General features: G+C 37.0%; 1 protein-coding gene across 1 annotated transcript; it reads right to left on the reverse strand.

Moving 5' to 3' along the window:
- Nucleotides 1-7683: 7683 nt before the first annotated feature.
- On the reverse strand, nucleotides 7684-12900 carry LOC148572264 (uncharacterized). The gene is made up of 4 exons (XM_088507428.1): nucleotides 12383-12900; nucleotides 11943-12070; nucleotides 9837-10181; nucleotides 7684-9677 (listed from the first exon to the last, which is right to left on the reverse strand). The coding sequence occupies exons 1-4, from the start codon at nucleotides 12898-12900 to the stop codon at nucleotides 7684-7686; spliced, it is 2985 nt and encodes a 994-aa protein (XP_088363554.1).
- Between the last annotated feature and the right edge of the window lie 447 nt (nucleotides 12901-13347).

Below are 13347 nucleotides of genomic sequence, written 5' to 3' on the forward strand. Positions count from 1 at the left end.
GTTGACCCACATCCCAAGCTAAGAGATATCCTCTCCAAATAGCAAATAATTCTCCATGAAGAATACTATTACTCTCAATCATTCCCAAACACCCCCTTTGCCAGCTCCCATTACAATCTCTAATAACACAAGCAAAACCAACACTATCACCTAAACCAAAATAACTAGCATCACAATTAATCTTAAAAGTACCAATGGATGGGGGATTCCAAAAACCATTTAGAGTAGAGGGAAGGGACATACATTGTAATTCAAAGATATTCCTAAGCTCATTTTCTGAAGTTAATGCCAGACAAATCACTTTTTTTGGAGGCCAAGTTTCATCGGGATTAAAGATGTCATTATTCCTTGCTCGCCATATCCACCAAAGTCCCGAAAAGAACTTGAACGGATGCTCTCTGCTATGATACAAGAACCAGTTCTTCAAATCCAAAGGATGACAAGAAATATCCAACCTATGCCAGACAAGCTGAGCTTTGGGACAATCCCGAATACAATGTAAAACCGATTCCTGGCTAGAAAGACATCTTGGACACTTATCCGACGACGACATCCCTCTTCTAAAGCGAAAACTTGCAGTAGGAAGAGCCTCCTTAAGACACAACCAAGCAAAAAATTTATGCTTTTCCGGAACAAGCTGGCCCCAAAGCCAAAGCCAATTCTCCCGCTCCTCCCAACCAAACAGCTGCTTACACAACCACAAGTAACCATTGTGAGAGTTATAGACTTTGGCAGCAGACCCACTCCAATACCAACCCACTTCCGGACCTGCTTGTTCATCTGGATTGTAAGAAAGAATATTATCTTTCAGATTTTGAGATAAAGGAGAATAAAGAGTATCCAAATGCCACCTACCAACCGACCAAATATCCTGTATCCGGAGATTCGAATCAGAAATGTGAACATAATCGATCTCATTAGATAACCGTCCTTCTTTCCTCCAGCTAGAAAACCAAAAATTCTGGTTCAAATCTCCAATACACCAAGCAAACCCATCCTTCAACACTTCCCAAGCCTTGCAAAGACACCTCCAAATGGGAGAGTCCTTGTTCTTAGGATAACTAAAACAGTCAAATAGAGATGATCGGTATTTGGCATCCAACAATTGGACCCATAGCTTGTTTGGCTGCTGGAAGAAAGTCCAAACTAGCTTCCCAAGAAGAGCAATATTTACACAATAAGGATCTCTAATCCCTAAACCTCCATATTTTTTTTGGAGTAACCAGTACCTTCCAACTAACAAGATTCAATCCTCTTCCATCAACTTGTCCTTTCCAAAGAAAATTCCTCATCATAGACTCCAATTTACTAATGATTCCTTTGGGAAAAATAGAGACCTGCATCTGGTACGTGGGAATAGCAGCGACAACAGAATTAACCAAGCAAAGTCTACCAGCCCGATTGAGTAAACTTCCTTTCCAGCTTGCTAGCCTACTCCGAATCTTATCCAGGACACCATTGAAAGCTGAACGAGTCACCCTAGAATGGCTAAGGGTAACTCCAAGATACTTGCCCAAGTCCTGGACAAATCTGATAGAGGATACCCCAGTGAAAACCTCTTTCCTTGTTGCAGAGACATTCTTAGAGCAAAGCGCTTTAGACTTCTCCACATTAATCTTCATCCCAGATGCTTTACAAAAAGTCTCTAAAACCAACATCACATTTTGCACTTGTCTCTTTGTAGCTTTACAAAATAGAAGCAAGTCATCCGCAAACATTAAGTGGGATATTCTTGGTCCTCCTCTAGAAATAGCAACCGGTTCCCACAAGCCGAAATCAACCTGATGACTAATAAAGCATGCCAATCACTCCATACACAACACAAAAAGATAGGGTGACATAAGGTCTCCTTGTCTAAGACCTCGGCTAGGAGTAAAGCCATTCAGACGACTCCCATTCCAAAGAATAGATAAGGAAGAAGCAGTGACACAATTCATAATCAAATTAAGTGTAGGAATAGGAAAACCAAAGCTTTTAAGGGTATGAGCTAAAAACCTCTAGTCAACTCTATCATAAGCTTTCTCCAGATCAATCTTAAATGCCAGTATGCCTTTCTTTGATTTAGTCTTCTTCATAAAGTGGAGGACTTCTTGGGCAATAATGATGTTGTCAGGAGTTCCTCGTCCCGGAATAAATCCTCCTTGAAGCGGGCCAACAATCTCCGCAAGATGAGGACGAAGCCTATTAACAAGGACCTTCGTGATGATCTTGTAAACTACATTGCAGAGACTAATCGGCCTGAAATCTTTCATAGATACCGGTGATTCAACCTTTGGAATGAGAACTAGTAAAGTCTCCAACATTCTCGGATCAAGAGGAACACCGGAGAATGCCTGCTTAACCATCTTCCAAACATCAAGACCAATGATCTCCCAATATTCTTTGAAGAAGAAAACTTGAAACCCATTAGGACCCGGAGCTTTAAAAGAGTTCATGTGAAAAACCGTTGCTTTGACTTCCTCCATAGTAACTGGTGCCGTAAGGTTATTGGTGCACGAATTATGAATCACACTTTTCACAACTCGTACCACTAACCAGCAAGTGCACTGGGTCGTCCAAGTAATACCTTACGTGAGTAAGGGTCGAATCCCACAGAGATTGTTGGTTTGAAGCAATCTATGGTTATCTTGTAAATCTTAGTCAGGAAGTCAATTATGTTTATCAGTTGAATTGCGAATAACCAAGAGAGCATAAATTAAAGGTTACTTGTTATGCAGTAATGGAGAATATGTTGGAGTTTTGGAGATGCTTTGTCTTCTGAATCTCTGCTTTCCTCTGTCTTCTAATTCACGCACGCACGTCCTCCTATGGCAAGCTGTATGTAGGGGATCACCGTCGTCAATGGCTACATCCCATCCTCTCAGTGAAGAATATGCTCACATGCTCTGTCACAGCACGGCTAATCATCTGTCGGTTCTCGATCATGCTGGAATAGGATTCACCCTCCTTTTGCGTCTGTCACTACGCCCAGCACTCGCGAGTTTGAAGCACGTCACAGTCATTCAATCCCTGAATCCTACTCGGAATACCACAGACAAGGTTTAGACTTTCCGGATTCTCATGAATGCCGCCATCAGTTCTACCTTATACCACGGAGATTCTGATTAAGGAATCTAAGAGATACTCATTCAATCGGATATAGAACGGAGGTGGTTGTCAGGCACACGTTCATAGTTTGAGGAAGGTGATGAATGTCACGGATCATCACCTTCATAACAGTTAAGCGCGAATGAACATCTTAGATAGGAACACGCGTGCTTGAATGGAAAACAGAAATACTTGCATTAATTCATCGAGACACAGCAGAGCTCCTCACCCCAACAATGGGGTTTAGAGACTCATGCCGTCAGAGAATACAAAGTTCAGATCTAAAAATGTCATGATGTATAAAATAAGTCTCTAAAAGTTGTTTAAATACTAAACTAGTAGCCTAGGTTTATAAAAAATGAGTAAACTATGATGGATGATGCAGAGATCCACTTCTGGGGCCCACTTGGTGTGTGCTGGGCTGAGATTTAAGCAATTCACGTGCAGAGGCCATTTGTGGAGTTGAACGCCAGTTTTTGTGCCAGTTTGGGCGTTCAACTCCAGCTTTTGATCCTTTTCTGGCGCTGGACGCCAGAATTGGGCAGAGAACTGGCGTTGAACGCCAGTTTACGTCGTCTATCCTTGTGAAAAGTATGAACTATTATATATTGCTGGAAAGCCCTGGATGTCTACTTTCCAACGCAATTGGAAGCATGCCATTTCGAGTTTTGTAGCTCCAGAAAATCCACTTTGAGTGCAGGGAGGTCAGAATCCAACAGCATCAGCAGTCCTTTTTCAGCCTGAATCAGATTTTTGCTCAGCTCCTTCAATTTCAGCCAGAAAAATACCTGAAATTACAGAAAAACACACAACTCATAGTAAAGTCCAGAAATATGAATTTTTCCTAAAAACTAATGAAAATAAACTAAAAACTAACTAAAACATACTAAAAATTATATGAAATTAACCCCAAAAAGCGTATAAAATATCCGCTCATCAGTTATTGCAAGCTTCCTCATTTAGAGAAGGAAGAGGCACATCACCAAGGCAACCTAAACCAACATCATCCAAATGACAGAATAAGCTTTTATAGAAAGACTCTGCTTCTTGACTCAGAACCTCTGGATCAGTTTCCCACACTCCATCCTTGAGAAAAAGGCCATGAATCTTATTATGCTTCCTTCGCGCAAGAGTTTGAATATGAAAGAATCTTGTATTCCTATCCCCGAACCTTACCCACTGCTCTCTGGACTTTTGGAACCATAGGAGCTCTTCTTGCACTAGAGTATTATTATAATCATCAAGCAACTGTCGCTCTTTCTGACGCAAATAAATACTATCCACCACTTCCAAACGCTTTTGTAAATAATTAATCTGCTGCTCTAATTCACATTTCTTAACAAAAATGTTACCAAATACCTTCGAGTTAAACTCTAGTGAATTCTTCTGTACTTCCGAAAGCTTGCCATGAATTCCTCTATTACCAGACCACCATGACTGGTTCACAATATCCCTATACCCAAGATGAGTAGCCCAAGTAGCAACAAATCGGAAAGGTCGATTCCCTTTAGGCTGAGGACGACCTTTACAACGCACCAGAATAGGGCAATGATCAGACTGAAGCCTATTTAAAACTTCTGCATAAGCCTCTGGAAAGATAGATAACCAACTATTATTTATACAGACTCGATCAAATTTTTTTGCCACGTCAACATAATTTTTCACCCTCCTGTACCAAGAAAACTGCCTCCCAATAGTCTTCAGATCAAACAAACCACTATCCCCTAATGAAGTAGCAAACATGTCTGCTCTTTGATGAGAAAACTGACAGCCCTTAGATTCATGAGAAAATTTGACTTCATTAAAATCACCAAGAACAATCCAAGGTCCTTGAAAAACTATGGATTGTGCAACAAGATAATCCCAAAGGAGAACCCTTTTATTAAATTGAGGACTGCCATAAATACCACTACACCTCCAAATTAAATTATCAAAGTGAACCTCAACAGTAACACCCTGATCAAAAGCATCAATGAACTTACAACAAACACCCTTCATAGAGGATAGAAACCAAATACCTCCCTTATGCCCCTCTGCTTCTACTATACCAACAGAGTGATACCCTAATCTTTCCCAGAATAATTTTAAATGCTGAAAAGGGGAGTGAGTTTCAACCACAATAAAGAAAACAGGTCTAAATTTCCTAACAAGTTCCTTGCAATGCACACGGGCTAACTTATTAGAAGCACCCCTAATATTCCAAACAATCATATTTAAACTATCCATAGATAATAGGGACAGAATAAATAAAAACATAAAACTCTAAACAGAATCACCAACCTCAATAGGTGGTTTGTCCTGCGGTACTGGCACACTCTGATCCTCAATAATTGCCACCTTCGGACCTCCTGACACTGCACCTGGCATGCTTCCATCTACTAAGGTTTCCTCCATTGTGCCACCATTTTTATCAACTGGCGAGTTCTGCAAGGAGGAAGGCCGAGGACGCTTCCATAGAGAAATTCCACGACGTGCAGGAGTTCTGCGTGATGGAGATGGCGCAATTTCATGTTTTTCTCGCTTCCCCATCCTAATGCCAATTGATTTACCTCCATCACCATGAAAATTGGGTCTTGGAACCCTTCTCGAACCAAACTTGTGCTGCTTTCCATCTTGGTCCTTCAAACCTGATGACTGGCCCATTGTGAATTTTCCCTTACGGAGCACTTGTTGCCAGCCCTTTCCATCATCCATGCATGCCTCATTAACATGACCATCAGGCACGTGAGGAGCCAATGATTTCGTAACCACATCCTTCCCTTTAACAACTCCTAATTTCTCACCCAAATTACGAGGATTCTCACCCAAATCACGAGCTTCTGATTCAGCCTCTTGTTGAATCTCATGATTGTTGTGTGGCACTAGTGTCGGGGCTTCATTATTTTTTTCATCACCAAAGGAATTCCCGTTTCCTTCCAAGGACTCCTTCTCCATGCACAACGATTTATCATGCCCATATCGTGCACAAGTAGCACAAATCAACGGTAAACTCTCGTACTCCACTTCATAAGTCACACCCTCCACTATAATATGTTTGATTACAGGCAATTCAAGATTAATTTGAACACAAGCTCGGGCTTATTTTCCTCTTTCTGCAAGCTTAGTAGCCAAATCTACTTTCACCGGAATCCCTATTGCAGAAGCAATTCGTAGCATTGCTTGTTCCTGGTAGCACCAAATTGGAAGTCCCGAGACTCGAATCCATACCAGCGTTGATCCAAAGGATTTTTCGCATGGCCTAAAATCCACATCCCATGGCTTTACTACAACATAGTGACCGTCTATCAACCACGGGCCACCAAGAATGACTTTCTCATGATCCGCAGCAATATCAAATTTAACCAAAAAATATCCAAATCCCACATCCAACAAATCAAACCCTCCTTTGATGCGCCATACTATCCGAAGCTTATGCATGAGAGCCATGTAGCTATAATGCTTATCCAGCACCTTGATCACGATGGCTTCCTTATAAGGTTCAGCTAGACAACTCTTTGCCTCCTTGGTAAAATTGACACTTGGTGGACGAGAATCACCCTGCTTACCTGTCACCGTAAAGGCCTTAGACTTTTCTGCACCAATGACTTTATCTCTAAAAGAGACCTTGGATGGCTTTTCTAACCCCTCTCGAGAAGAACCCTCCTTAACATCGGATACACACCCACCCACGCTCTCTCCCTTATCTCTTCCGATGGCATGGCCATCTTCCTCACTGTGATTCACCCTCAACCGTTCACCCCCGCTCTCTCCTTCTCTCATTCTCCTTGAGTACGGAGTACGTACTCTTTCTCTGCTAGGATTTTTTTTTAAACTAATAATTTCGAACAGCGCGTATTCAATAGTTAAAATGATCTTTCATATTAAATTATAAATTAAAATGATAACGCTATTAATCAAAATTTTATGTGAAAATTAGTCTAAGATTGAAATAATTCATTTTAAAGTTTGGACGGAAAAAAATTAAAAAATATTTTTTAAAAATTCAAAAAAAAAATTCTTGTAATATCATTCTTACTTGTATCAATAAAAAAATTGAATCTATTCCTCTTTTTTCTAATTTAACATTTAAAAATAGTGTATGTTCATGTCATAGAATATAATTTTGCCACTAACAAATTTAACATATATTTTGAATAAAATAATCGTATTATGGTTGTACTTAAATTTAAACATTGGAGTACTTGAAATTAAATTATTATCATTATGGGAGTACTTAAATTATTATTATTAGTGTTGTTTTAATTATGTTAAACTATTATTGTTGTGTAGTTCTTTGAATATTTAATGATAAATTATTATGATTATTATTATTATTGTTGTGTTTGATGTTAATATTTTTTTTTATCATCGTTAATGTGAGAAGTTGAAAAAAGTAATGAGGTTGTCTTTTCAAAACATATTTAGAGAGGATGTATCAGAGGAATCAAGATTGGATGATAGTACACTCAGGGACGGATTCAGAAATGTTATCATAGGGGCCAATAATATATATAATATAAAAAAATATATGCAAATAAATTATAATGTAAGATGCATTATAAAAATATACTGATAGATAATATATATTTAAAATACAAAAAAAATGTGTACTTTTTACTAACGAAGTGGTACACGTCGATTCTTCATATCATAAAATTCATCGATAATAGAATCTGTGTCAAATCTTTCAGCAATCTTCTTCTCAATGTAAATCAAAAGATAATTAGCAAGCAATTCATCTTCCATTTTGTTTCTGAGTCTATTCTTCACAATATTCATAGCTGAAAAAGATCTCTCAGTTGTAGCAGTTGAAACAGGAAGAGTTAATACCAAGCGAATCAAATGATCAATCAAAGGATATGTTAAAGACTTTCCTGTCTTCGTTAATCCTTGACATAACTCCGAAATTGTGCACAAGTTAGTTAATTCAACATGATTAGGAACATCAAGTTCATAATGTTGAGCTTGCATTCTAATGTGAAATTTCTCTTGGTCACTGAAGTGACATGGATAAAATCGTTCTACTAATTCACATACTTTGTTGACACTGAAGAACTTATAATTATCTCTGGGATCTAAAGTTGAACTTAAAGTAAGCAATTCCACCATATTATCATTGAATCTTCCATTAAGCTCTTGCAATTGTGTATCAATTACAGCAAGAAATAAATTAACTCGGTAATGATGCTCCACTGAAATTTGATCAACAATTTTGCGAGTTCGGCCTCTTCTAGGAATATGCAATGCATTCATATCAGGAACTTCAACTTCATGTTTCTCACAAAATAATATAACTTCTTTTATGAAAGCCTCCCAACTTGATTCTCTCATTCTTTGGATTAAAGTTTTCGTAGTAGAAACCAGAGTTAAAGCATTCAATATATCTTGATTTTTTCGTTGCAAAGCTTGACAAAGATCATGACTAACTTCCAAAATATTTCTCATCAAATGCAAAACAAAGACAAATTCAAAGGATGTGATAGCATCATAAGCAGCACTAGCATCACCACGTGTGGAGAAATTGTCTTCTTCGGTGCTTTTTTCAAGAACTTCACAAGTAGCATCAAACATGCATAACAAGTTACGTACAGAATTCAAATGAGACCCCCATCTAGTATCCCTAGCTCTTTGCAAAGTACCAATTTGATTAAGTCCACTACCTGTCACAATTTGATCATTGGCAATTAAGTTTGCAACATTATTTGCTTGAGCAACCCTTAACTGATCATGACGTTTAGGAGAAATAGTCACAACATTCACAATTAGTGTAAATTTTGAAAAGAATTGATGAACATAACAAACTTCTTTGGCTGCAGAAACAAGTGCTAATTGTAATCGATGAGCAAGACAATGAATGTAATAAGCAAAAGGGCAATCTTTCAAAAATAGAGCTTGCAATCCATTCCATTCACCACGCATATTACTAGCTCCATCGTACCCTTGTCCCCTAAGATTTTGGACATCAAGATTATGACGAGAAAGAACTGATAAAATTTCTGTTTTCAATGTCAAAGAACATGTATCAGAAACATGTATAAGATCAAAAAATCTTTCTTGAACACAACCGTGCTTGTCTACAAATCTCAAAACCACAGACATTTGTTCTCGCTTTGACTCATCTCTTGCTTCATCAATAATTATACAAAATTTAGAATCACCAATTTCTTCTCGAATTGTTGCACGCACTTTTCTAGCAAAGATATGCAATATATCTTTTTGAACAACGGGAGATATATATTGAGCATTTTCAGAAGCATTTTCAAGGACAACATTATTAACATTCTGATTACAGGAAGCTAAAAGCTTAATTAACTCAATAAAATTCCCCCTATTCAAAGATCCAGGACTTTCATCATCACCTCTAAATGCACATACTTGAAATGCAAGCCATCGAATAGTATTAATAGATGTCTTCAACCTTAAACGGTTATTTGTAATAGTTTCATCACGATGCCTATCAAGAACTTTGTCTATATGCTTAGATTGAGCCATTAAATCATCACAAGATTTCACACATAAATTATGGGAAGAATTAGGAATAGAACCCTCGTGACATACAAATGCACAATTTACCCCATTGTTTACTTTCTTCCAATTACTAAATCCTAACTCTGAAAATATATTTTTTCCATCATTGCGAGCACCATAATATTTACCAAACAAGTAGCAAGGCAAACAATAAGCAGCATCTTTTTCTGGTGAATATTCTAACCAACTTGAAAATTTCTTAAACCAAGAAGATTAAAAATATCGACGGTGATTATTATTACCAGAAGCTGGATAGCTAATATTTGTTGGTTGGTATGGCCCAGCTATTATGTATGCTCTACGAATCTTATCACGTTCATTGATATTATATTGCCAAATTGGACGTCGCTTTCCAGGATCCCTTTCTAGTAAATAGATATCAACATCTCTTTCTAATCTTGGTACTTTGGTTTCATGTTGATGTGTATTTTGAGTAAGATTAGAGAGCTCACTTACTTGACCTTCTTGTGAAATAAGATTAGAGGGTTGACTTGTTTGAACTCCAACATCATCAGTAACCTTTCTCTTAAAAATTGCATCAATTTTACTTTGCTTTCTCATCATAAAATATTCTAGTTTCTTTTTACCTGAAAAAAAAAAACTCAAATAATTATATACTTATATAAATAAACAAAGTCTAAGTATATTTTATTAATTAAATATCAACTTGTCTATGTTACTATGTAAATACAAAGAAATAAAATTATATTATTTCATAATAAAAAAATGATTTTATTAATTAATAATTTTATGTAATTATATAAAAGAAGTAAAAAATAAAATAAATACCTTGGCAGTTGGCAGTTGGCACCTTGCTTTAGTTGATATGAATATGATTGAAGACTTCCCTACAGTGACATGACCTAACGAGGACGCGGCGTGACTTGTGACTTGTGAGGAAACAAAAGGATTGAGAAAGAGGGAATACGAAACGTGAAGAAAGATAACTAATTTTAAGGATTTAAAAAATTTTAAAAACTATTTGGGTTGGTTCACTGGTTGGGCACTTGGGCTTCTAACTACTACTTTTTTTTAAAAAAAGTTGGGGGCCCAGGCCTCTACTTGCCCCCCATGTATCCGTCCCTGAATACACCTACTAAAAATATTATTTATCCCACCTTTAATTGAAAGACAAAGTTTGAACAAGTTAAAAAAATATACTTTTTACTTCTAAGCATGCATTTAAAGTAAAAGTGTTTTGCAAATTAGATGATTGTAATTTTTCAAATAACAATTAAAATAGTTTTTTATTTTTAATTTAATTCAAAAGATTAAAAATAAATACTGTCTTAGTCTTTAAAATTTGGGATAGTAAAAATTGTCCTTAAAATTAAAATTATTTTTAAAAAATTATTCTTTTATTAAAATATATTTTTTTAATTATTTTATTTTATATAAAATTTTATTTTCTATCCGTCAGTCTTTGATACCATCGAATAAAGCTGATAGAAAAACTTTGATACCATCAAGAAATGAGAAAAAAAAAAGGAAGAAGGAGAAAGACTAATGGAGAGAAACAAATTGAATAAGAAAGGGAGAATTAGAGAAAGAAATCTGGTTGAGAAAAAGAGAAAAGCTTGAAAGAGAAAAAAAGAAAAGAAAAGGTGTTGAAGAAAGTCATTGTCGCAAGCTAAGGAGAAGGAGGAATTGACAAAGAGAAGGAGAGTAAAAAAAAAACGAATGTTATTTCGGTAGTCATCTAGCTATTTGCCTCTTCCTTTCCTTGTTGGAGAAGCTGCAGAGAGGAGAATCGGAAGTACACCCGGCTAAGGTGTAGCTACCGATGATATGTTATTCTTCTTCCCGTTTTTTGCTCAATCTTCTTCTCCCCTTTCTCGATCTTTACAGTTTATTGTTTATGAAAGTGTTTTGTTCTATGTAAATAATTGCTACTCTTGATTATTAACTGTTGATAGAAAAGTTTTCCTTCTCTTCCATCTTCATCTCTTCTGATCTATTTGTTCTAGGTAAAGATGAGAAGAGAGAGTTTCTTTTGGTTTTGTTTTGTCAAGAATAATTTAGTTCCAAACCTTAAGGGGTAATTAACCATATAGTTCAATAATCAAAATGGTTTTTCGACATTTATTTATTTATTTATTTTCTCAAAGATAGATATTATTTTATTATTATAAAATAATAATATTTTTATAAAGAAGTACAAAAGAAGTTGGGGGTATTCCCAATTATCACCAAATGTGATTGGAAGACAAATAGCTTAAAAAAGAGTAAAGTAAGAATAAAGAGAAATTATTAGCATTCATCAGGTATGGCTATTGAGTTCACGCACTAGACTACTGGCTTCTTGCACTATCTCCGGCGCTGGACTTATTAGCTTCTCAAAGACACACCTATTTCTCGCTTTCCAAGTGCTCCAACACAGCACCGCGATGAAGAGGATCTTTTGTCTACCTTTGATTTGAGCCGCTGCCCAAGATAAGACTCATTGCCACCAATTGATGAAGGCCTCTTCTTCTCTCTGCCATAAGTCAGGGGTTATTAAGTTTAGACTCCAGATTATTGAAGATAGAGAGGGTATTGGAACAAGACATGAGAAATTGATTTATCTTTCAGCATGCATCTTGGGCAAGTAGCGGGGGTGGATGCAAACTGGTTATGGATTTGTTGCAAAACTGGAAGCTTTTCATAAAGACTCTTCCATAAAAAAATCTTAATTTTATGAGGTAATTTCAATTTCCAAATGCTATTCCATACTCTGTGATTCTGTATGTTCTGAGGCATCAATGAAGTAGGAGAATGAAAGAACCCATAAGCAACTTTATATCCTGACCTAACTTCGTATATACCAGATTTTGTCCAGTACCAATTAACTTCATTCTCCTCCTCTGTTGGTTTGATGGAAAAAACTTTATTGCATATATCAACTAGAAAAATTGACTCAATCAGGTTTCTGTTCCAGCTTCTATCAGGATATAGTAGCGCACTAACAAAATACACTTGCAGATTTGGTGGGATTGTCACTGCAGCTTGAGGGACATTAAAGGGAAATGGTGGTGGGAGCCAGGGATCATGAAAGATGCGAACATTAGCACCAGAGCCTATTTTCCATAACAAGCCTTTCTCAATCACCTTGTGGCCTTCAAGAACACTTCTCCAGCCCCACGATGGTATGCTTCCTATCTCTGCATGTAAGAAATCTGTATATCTGAAATATTTAGCTTTGAACATTCTTGACAGTGTAGAATTAGGGTATTTCATTAGACGCCAACATTGCTTGCCCAATAAGGCCAAATTTTGTGCCCTTAGATCTTTGATCCCTAACCCTCCATCTTTCTTCGGTCTTGTCATTATGTCCCATTTAATCCAAACAATTCTTCATTCTGTGCCTTTTTGACTCCACCAAAATTGCGAGAGCATGCTATGAATCTCAGTTAACAGCGTGTCTGGGAGCTTGAAACAAGAGAGTGTATAAATAGAATCGCTTCCCCCACCGCTCTCAATAGCGTGTGCCTGCCACCTGAGGACAATAAACTTCTTTTCCAACCCATAATCCTCTTCTGAACTTTATCCTTGATAGCTCCAGATTTTGCTTTCTTTGATTTTTGAACTATGGAGGGCAGCCCCAAGTATTTGTCTTGGGCTCCGATATGTTCAATATTTAGTGTCTGCGCAATTGCTAGTCTTGTGTTCTGAGGTGTGTTGTGACTGAAAAAGATGGACGACTTGTTCAAGTTGACTTTTTGTCCACTAAAGCCCTCGTAGATCTCTAGCAATTCCAAAATGCTTTGGCTTGTA

The sequence above is a fragment of the Arachis ipaensis genome, chromosome B3, assembly GCF_059453495.1.
Source record: "Arachis ipaensis isolate K30076 ecotype BB chromosome B3, ASM5945349v1, whole genome shotgun sequence".
NCBI lineage: Eukaryota > Viridiplantae > Streptophyta > Magnoliopsida > Fabales > Fabaceae > Arachis > Arachis ipaensis.

Coding starts and splice junctions, on each gene's coding strand:
- LOC148572264 (XM_088507428.1), bottom strand. CDS start 12,900: ATGACAAGACCGAAGAAAGATGGAGGGTTAGGGATCAAAGATCTAAGG. Junction 10,182..11,942: donor ACTTGGAAAGCGAGAAATAG/GTGTGTCTTTGA, acceptor TTTTTTTTTCAG/GTAAAAAGAAACTAGAATAT. Junction 9,678..9,836: donor TATTAGCTATCCAGCTTCTG/GTAATAATAATC, acceptor ATATATTTTCAG/AGTTAGGATTTAGTAATTGG.